Source organism: Mercenaria mercenaria, chromosome 6 (genome assembly GCF_021730395.1).
Source record: "Mercenaria mercenaria strain notata chromosome 6, MADL_Memer_1, whole genome shotgun sequence".
NCBI lineage: Eukaryota > Metazoa > Mollusca > Bivalvia > Venerida > Veneridae > Mercenaria > Mercenaria mercenaria.
In genome coordinates, this window is record NC_069366.1 from 16,255,725 (window position 1) to 16,265,254 (window position 9,530).

At 35.7% G+C, this 9,530-nt stretch overlaps 1 protein-coding gene across 1 annotated transcript; it reads left to right on the forward strand.

Annotated features, from left to right (window-relative positions):
• Positions 1-2,189: 2,189 nt before the first annotated feature.
• LOC123549550 (RING finger protein 207-like) lies at positions 2,190-7,842 on the forward strand. Its single transcript, XM_045337726.2, has 2 exons — positions 2,190-4,301; positions 6,459-7,842. The coding sequence occupies exon 1, from the start codon at positions 2,332-2,334 to the stop codon at positions 4,294-4,296; it is 1,965 nt and encodes a 654-aa protein (XP_045193661.2). The 5' UTR covers positions 2,190-2,331; the 3' UTR covers positions 4,297-4,301; positions 6,459-7,842.
• Positions 7,843-9,530: the final 1,688 nt, after the last annotated feature.

A 9,530-nucleotide genomic window follows, 5' to 3' on the forward strand; every position in this document is an offset into this window, starting at 1 on the left:
GATGTAAACATTCAGAATGTAACAATTTTCAAACAATTTAGCAGTTCACTCATCAGAATTTTATAAAGCCACGCTTATGCGTTAATGTAACTTTAGGATAGTATTCAAAGCGATACCTCTTATTGAGCCGTGTCATGGGAAAACCAACATGGTGCATTTGCGACCAGCATGGATCCAGACCAGCCTGCGCATACGCGCAGTCTGGTCAAGATCCATGCTGTTCGCTAAGTGTTTCTCTAATTACAATAGGCTTTGAAAGCAAACAGCACGGATCCTGACCAGACTGCGCGGATGCGCAGGCTGGTCTTGATCCATGCTGGTCGCAAACGCACTATGTTGGTTTTCTCATGGCGCGGCTCATATCATGATTGTCCTTGAACTCATATCTCAAAAAGTGCCCTTTCCTATAAAATTTTAAAATACTCTAACAACTCTAACAAGTAAAACCAAATCCTGCCGTCAAAATATGTGAACACTGCGTGGAGCTGATAATTAACCGGAAGAGACCATAGAAACTATTAGTAATCTTATTGTCATATGTTACTAGGCTGGATAAGTAAGAAACGAAATAGTAAAAATGTATGACATTGGGATGTGCGGGCGTGCGAGCGTGTGTGCTTAAGGAGGAATACGGATAATATCAAGAAAAACACGAAACAATTAAGCTTTACTGTCGTGGAGGGCAAACTTAAAAATATATAAAACTGCTGTATAATACTGATCTATGATATTTTACAATAATTATGCTTCAACTTTTTGTTTCAAATGTGAAATCTCCGAACTATCTACACAATTGCATATGTATGAATTCTTCATTTTAGCAGGGTATTAAAACGGAAAACTTGTTAAATTGGAACTTTGAATCAGAAAAAGATGAAATAAAAATCATTATTATATAGAAAATATATTAAAAGCGATTTTCAAAATGGATGAATTATAATGTCTCAAACGTATCTGCAGACGTGGAATTACGGTACAAAATTTACACATGTGGGTTGGGGAAATAAAATCACATGTACAGAAAAAACTAAATCGGTGACACCCCAGTTTTATTTGTCATTTGGACTTGGTATACAGTTTAAACACTGTTTATTGAAAAAATTCAAAAATTTAATTCAGGGATTTTGTAATATGCTGATTTAAAGCCGAAAAATGCTGCGAAACTGAACGTCAATTTAGTCAAAAACGGCGATTTTCTTTCCATTTTTTTTCATTTTTTGTCGGTGTAAAACAATGACTTTTAAATCACCATAAAGGAAAAAATAATTCTCGTCAAAAAATGTATATCCCTGTTTCTCGTATTCTCAGGGTTTCTCATATTCTCGTTTTTTGCCTTAAAGTTGTCAAATAATCTAATGTTTGTTACTTTCTACACAGGAATGGTACAAAACTGACACACTGAAAATTTCAAGTGATTTGAAAGCTAACTGACGAAACTATCGGCATTTTACTGAATTTTCAAGAAAATCCTTATTTTTTTCTGGTGGTGTTAGCAAATTTGCCATAAATTATTCATTATGCAATTATTTTTCATATTTCTTGATGTATTTACTACAGATTATACCTTTTTATTACACAATGGTAATTTCAATGTTTTAAATTCTACAACTTATTTGTGATGGAAAGTCAAATCTAAATCCACGGGAATATGAGATTGGTCCATTTCTGCGGGTGAGGGTGGTATCAAATACTGTAACAAAATAATTAAATGGGATAATTTCTGTAACATTTTATGGCTCCATCTGAAAGACAATTGAATTTTCTACAAAATAACACCTAAATGATGTTTAAGAAATTGTTAATTTGTTACTGGGAATAAAAACAACCCCTTAGGCCCCCGAGAATATGAGAAAACAGGATACGTTAAGAAAATATGTTGGCTGGTGCCGTTGCAGTACCCGTAACAGTTGACAAGGATACGCTGCAACGTCAGTTTAAAAAAAAAGGCTTTGGTGGTCAACTTTGACATCTCGTGTACAAAAACTGGTTGAGTCTATTAGTATAAAATAAACTGCATCTTGTTTGACTTATGGTCAACTTTACACATGCAAAATTTCAAGACGCTACTCGAAAGTTCGCAAAGTGTCGCGTTCTACCTTAAATATAGATTTAAACGTGTTTTTGATTACAGGTTTAAATCATAATATCATCGCTCCGCCTACATACTAAGCACCGCCTATAACCGTGCGGAGCGTTCAATTTTATAACTGTGAGATGCGTCTTCGTTTGTCTTCGGATCACGGTGATACGGATGTTATATATAAGTCTGACATTTGTTGATATAATTAGGTAATTATAACAGAGATTATTGGGTTATCGTAGGCTTAAGATATGGCTGAAGGTGGGCAAGCAACTGAATCCAGAACTGTTACTGAAACTTGTAAACAAACATGTTCTATATGTTTGGATATATTTCGTAAACCACACACGCTTCCCTGTGATCACAAGTTTTGTGCTTTGTGTTTGATCGGATATTTGCAAAAGTGTTTAAACACGGAAGAAAAGGATATATTTCCATGCCCATTGTGTAGATCCGAAATACGTGTTTCAAATTACAGGAAGGTAAAAAATGAAGATGTTACAAAATTAGACCTACTTTCGTTTTCACAAATAAACGTTGAAAACGAAAGTAGAAAAGAATATGATGATTCTTGCGAGCCTTGTAAAAGAGGCAAAGACAATGTAAAAGCAACCAACTTTTGCTCAGATTGTAACGAAAGTCTCTGTGCTGGGTGTGTTACTCACCATCTACGTAATAAGCTGACATGTGGGCATAAAGTGACGAGCTTGGAAGACAGTGAAATCAAAGCAAATACGGTACCACTAGACACAGAATATCACTTAAAGACAAAATGCCATTTGCATAACATCAAAAAAATGAAATACATATGCATCGATCATGACATTCTCTGTTGCAGCAAATGTGTAATATCAGATCATAGAAAATGCCTTGATATCCAATCCATTTCCGAATTTAGTAAAAGTAGTCAGTGTGATGAAATGGTGCAAGAAATAAAGCGTTTGTTTGAAAGTATTTACAAAGATAGTGATAAGGTAAAAAGTGACCAAGTCGAAAGAATTTCTATTTTGACTAGTAAAGCGTCTGGCTATGGGAAAACTATCACCCAGTTAGAAAAAGAAATGCATAAAGAACTATCAAACATATTTTGCACTCTGAAAACACCTGTTGTTGATGAACTTAAAAATCAAAAAGAGAGATCAAAACAAGCTCTTGAAAGAGTGGAACAATTAGAGTCTCGAATAAGGCATATTATGAATAGTTTTGACTACATGAAAGTCAGTAGTGATGCCTGTTCGAACGTTGCTATTTGCTTGGAAGTATTAAAGCGATTAAAATCAGAGAGGAAAACAGCCAGTGAATTAGTTGGAAGCCTAGCAAGCTCAACCCTTCAAATTGAAACAGAAATGGTGCCTGTTATCAAACATTTAACTGAAACTTTGCAAAGTGCTTGTCATCGCTTGTCATCAGATGGATGTGTATTAATTGCCCACGACAGGTCAGAGAGGCCTAAATTAAGACAACATATATCTGCAGCAGCAAAAATAAATGATATAACGATTCTTCAAAATGAAAATGTTATTATTGCCTACAGCAATAAGACACTGACTTTGACTGACTCTTGTCTTAAACCAATCATGCATATAACCATGTCTTCACAACCCACTAGTGTAACAGAATTCAGTCAGAATATTATAGCAGTTGCCTTACCAGAAGAAGAAAAGTTGGCTGTAATTACACTTTATAGAAACAGTCACGGTATGGACTCTTTTGATAATCCGTTCATTTGTCTAGCCTCCGATAGTCACAAACACGGTCGAATCGTTGTAGCATATGCACAACGAAAGACCGGAACACTGTGTTACCAAATCGTGAAATCTTCAATTAGCAATGACTGGAAAGTGATACCATTACCGTTCTGTCATATCAACAAAATTTGTGTCGATGGCCTGGCACAAATTATATATATTTCACAGTACAAGATAAACAAAATAACTGGTATAAACTTGCAGGGAAAGGTGAGCTTTGTTTTCACACACCATCAACTGCATATGCCCTTCGGGTTGTTTTTTGGTCAGCCAGACAAGCTATATGTTTGCAGCTACGGGACTCAGCAAGTCAACGAAATTACTCCGTCCGCGAGGGAATTTAAAGACGTACTTTGTAGGACTGAAGGACTAAGAGGGCCACTTGCTGTTGCATTTAATAAAGCGCTAACTCGTTGTTTAGTTTATGATGATGACCAAGGGAAACAACTTAAACTATTCGACATGTAAGACAAGTAAGTAAGCACTTGATATCCACCGTAATTCGAAAGAATTTCTGTGATTTATTGACGTTAAATTTAGCGTTCACTCTTAAAAAAGATAAATGGTACTTTTATTTAGATATCAAGTGTTTCATGATATAGTATAGAATTGTGACCATGACCTTTCAGCCAAGGGCCCGGGTTTGGCGCAGACACATTGTCTCATCCAGTGGATTATATGTGTTAACTGATATATAATGCCTGTTTTGCATGACAGAGTTATAGACCGGACAAGAAAAAAAATTCTATTGACCTTTGATCTGCAAGCGTGACTTGACCTTTAAGCTAGGGTTCTGGGTGTTGCGCTCGACACGTCATCTCATCATGGGGAACATTTATGTCAAGTAATATTGTAATCCCTTAATGGATGACAGAGTTATTGACCGGACAGGAAAAAAAACTCGGTGACATTTTACCTCTAATTGTGACCTTGACCTTTGAACTAGGGGTCCGGGTTTTGCACATGACATATTGTCTCATCATGGGGATTATTTGTGCCAGATAATATTAAAATCCCTTCATGAATGACAGAGTTATGGACCGGATACGAAACCGACTTTGTTAATGCCATGTAAGCATTTGACTACCAAGTGTGACCTTGCCCTTTGAGCTAGGGGTCTGAAAGTTGTGCATGACACATTGTCTTATTATGAGGTACATTTGTGCCAAGTAATATTAAAATCTCTTCATTGATGGCAGAGTTATGGACCGGACAGGAAAAAAGGCCTGTTGACCTTTGGCCTCCAATTATGACCTCGACCTTTAAGCCAGGGATCCGGGTCTTGCGCCTGACACGTCGTCTTATCATGGGAAACATTTGTGCAAAGTAATATTAAAATCCTTCCACATGAATGACAGAGTTATGGAACGGACACGAAATTGCGGACGGATGGAAGGACGGAATGACGGAAGTGCATTCCTATAGTCCTCGAAACTGGGTTTCAACTAGTAGGGGACTAATAATTTAATCTTATGATATATAGAAGCGCCTCGTCAACTCTGATCGTTGCAGGTTTTAACTCAGCGCGAAAGTATCGTATCACCCAACGGGATATAAAACAAGAAATATTTTTTGATAAAGGTATTCGGCGTTGATGGGCCTTTAATTTGCTGAAAACGTCTGATTGCAGTTAAAATAAAGAAAAGTCTCCCGCGCGTTGGCTACATAAGAAATACATTACTTCTTGACAAAATTATGACCAATTGCGAAAGAGTTCGAATTATTTCTGTGCAATATTAAATCAATACTGTATTTTTGACATTTTTCGGTAGATATACTAGCAAATAGTCGGCATTTTTTTATTCAAAGTCATATCAAACATTTGCATTTATTAGTCCCCTACTGGTTGAAAACCAGTTTCGGGGACTATAGGAATGCTCTTTTCCCTCAGTCATTCCGTCCGTTCGTCCGTCCGCAAGTTCGTGTCCGGCCCATAACTCTATCATTCATGAAGGGATTTTAATATTATTTGGCACAAATGTTTCCCATGTCAAGACGACGTGTCATGTACAAATCCCGGGCCTTGGCTTAAAGATCAAGGTCACACTTGGATATCAAAGGTCAATAGGATTCTTTTCCTGTCCGGTCTTTAACTTTGTCGTGCAAAACAGGATTTAAATATCAGTTGGCACAAATATTTCCCTGGATGTGACAATGTGTCATGCGCAAAACCCGGATCTTACCTGAAAGGTCAATGTCACACTTTGAAGGCAAAGGCCAAAAGGGCTTTTCCTGTCCAGTCTGTACGCCTAAAACCGAAAAAAGCCACATACGCAGAAAACTAAAATGGCGCTGTTGCGCATGTGATATTGTTGATAATATCACAAACGGAGAAAACCAAAATAACGGCTTTGCTCATGCGATATAAAAAATACTAGGGAATATGATATATAATTCATTATGGGAAATTTGTTCTGACAATGAGATATAACCCTAACTTTCATCACGATAATCGGTGCAGTTATATTTTAGTCAATGCTCAATATGTAGAAGTCGCGATTTCAGCAATTCATGATGAAGGAAGCAGTTACAATACAAAATTCAGACTAAGTTTAACATTAGTAATTGTTTATCGAGTTTCAAATACAAAGACTGTTATATTAATTTCTACATTGATATTTTCTTTGCAGAAAACGCCCGGAAGTGACTCATCTGAACCTTTTGATACAGATAATCCAACCGTGTTATCTAAAACATTTACAAAAGAACCAACAGAATGCAACTACAGAAAAGGAAAAATAAAATGTTGGTTATAAACAACGGCAGAAGCAGTAACATAAAAGTAAAAACACTGTTTAGATTAAAAGGAAACTTTCTCAAATAGATCGTTTCAAATCGGAATATATTTGGTACAAACCTTGTGCAAATCAGATGCATTTGGCAGATCAGTCAAATACTTGAATATGTTTTACGTTAGGCGTTATATAAACAGGATTTGTTTGTTAGAGGCGCCATTCCGTGGCATTATTTCATCCCCGGCGGGCACTTGGTACAACCATCGACTTCCCGCAAGCCAGATGAATGGTTCCATCGCATGAAAAAACTCTACACCTAAGGAATGGTTTCAAATCAACAGCGATGAGGCAAGTGACTCAAAGTCAGGGAATATAAAGAATTACGCCTTCCTCTATTTACATTGTGTAAAAATATGTACCACAGTTTGAAATTACTAAAAAAAGTGTGAATGAATAATAAGTATGTGCATCATGTGACAGTTGCTAAAATAACCCCTCAATAGTTTTAGTTTCCATTCTCATATTTAAATAAAATTTGACCTATAGGTATCTATAGATTGTATATTTGGTCCGTCGGGTCAAGGTCAATGTCATAATAAATTGATTAATTTGCATATTTAGAAAATTCCACAGCCACGCAATAATCTAGAGCGTTTGGCCAAAGTTATCGTTTATGATGTGGAACAGATGGTTTGGTATTAAAATCCCGGTCAGGGCCTAACTTTTTACTGTGATAAAAAGTGGTCTTTTTGAAGCCATTTGGTCCAGGTCAAGGTCTTAGTTATTGAAAATAGATATTTTCACTGTGATCATCGAAAGGGTGTATATTTAAGTTGAGATTGACTTTCTGTCACCAAACTTGGTGAATAGCATGCTTTTATGAAGATTTATATCTGGATCGTATTTGGGAATGGTTTGCGCAGTCTATCGGGTAGAGGTTAAGATTCACTGGTACTAAAACCAGAAAAAAATGTTTCCACTCAACTTATATAAAATGATGGCTTTGGTCAGGGGTCACATTTTATGATATGGTCCACGAAGAATTGCAGATGTAGTAATCCATCCGTTTTCTAATATCTATTAACAGTGAATGTAGAAATTTTGGACACGCGCAAGATGAAAGGCTAGCTTGATCCATGTCTTTGATTTTACATTTGATATGGTCTACAAATTTGTTTATTTTACTCACTACAATAAATGCAGATGGCGTAATCTATTTTTATTGATCAATTGTAATAGTGAATGTAAACATTTTGGAAACATACAAGAAGACAGGATGGATTAGTCTTGTTAAGATATATCAAAAAATGGATTTGTGAAGTATTATTCGTTTCTATAGTTCTTTTATTTAGAGTATAGTAAAATATGGAGCACAAATTCTAGTGCATGTATGGCGCAAAATGTAGCACGTCGCGTGACCCAATGTTAAGCGCTTTTAAAAACGGGTTTTAAAAATAGGGGAAGAAACACATCCGCAGGTGTGTAAAGATGAAATTTTTTTTTTTCACATTTCGTAATTCATTTCGATTCTGAAAAGAAAGTTAAAATTTAAAAAGGAAATAAAATGTAGTTACCCCCTTTTCCTGCAATGTAATATTTGTCGCTATCAAATTTCATGAGATGGTTTTTCTTTGTGACTTTACTTTTCATATTGACCGCGAATGTGTTTATCACTGAATTTTCCCCTTTTTTCTATCTTCATGCATTGAAGTAGAAAATTCGAAAACGCGCTAGAAGGGGGGCTTTTTAAATTTTACTTTCGAAGGGGCCCTTATTTGTATCTATCAAACTGCAGTTGAATCAATTTATTTTCTAATCAACATTTACTTTAAGAAATACAGATAAACCTTTCGGAGACGAGGTGGATAAACGTACGTTCAGAAACACTGTAACCTAATACTTTATTTATTCTGTAGCCAATAAAATCTAAGTATAACAATTATATTTGCTTAAAAATGATTTTCGATACAAAAATAATCCGCACAAATTTTTACTCAATTTTAAAAATTCCCTACCCCTGTTGATTCAGTTCAACAAAAACTTTTTCCCTTCCCCTCTTTTGTGCTGTGTATTAAAAATCGTGGGTGCTAACAGGGCTTCGTGTACAAAACAAAAAATTTGGGGTTTTGATAAATAAAATACAGCCGAAATCACGTTTGAGATAAATTCAAACCCCTCAGTCTACACCTTAAAATTTATCCTTTCATGCAAGACAGGGTGGGGTCCTCCCTCTGTGGTTTAAAAACCATAATTACAATAAAGATGTTTAATTGGGTTGTGTAAATTTCTAACTAAAAAAGAAAACCCACAAATCAAGTCAAGGTGATTCGCCCAGACTTAAAAACCCGTCTTGTACTATTTCTTTTTGGTTATGGATGGAAACTTTTTTTTTATTTGTTTTTGCCTTGGCTGTCCTCATGAAATGATGAAATGTTTGAGCTTCGAACTCTTGGTCCAATCTACTCTGCCTATAGTGCATATACTTTGCAAAGTAGTCCGTCATTGTTTGGCCGATAAAGTCTATTGACTGAAAAACCTCAAATTTACACGCAGGGAAAATCCCCGATAAATCTAGGGTAGGAATAAAAAAGCTTAAAATCATTTATTTTTTGCTACTGAGAAATACTGATTTACCTGAGATAAAACCATATCCTCATGATTCATACAAAAATACAATAAAATGGAAAATTTTTGCGTGTGCGTCTTTAAAACTCCAAAAAGTCTGACGTCATGTTTTAAGGCGTATTCCTGCCTGAGATTAAAATTTGTTGCAAAATGCACTCTCAAAAGAAAAAAAGCTAAAACAAAAAAAAAGATTGTTTTTTATCGTGAATATGTAATATATCTTTTCCTCAAAGTGGAAAATTTTCATCGCGCACGCGCACATGAAAATATTAAAATGTTTCACTTTGGGGAATATATTCCCTTTTCACGAAAACAAAAAATATATCCTCTGTTTTTTTCCCG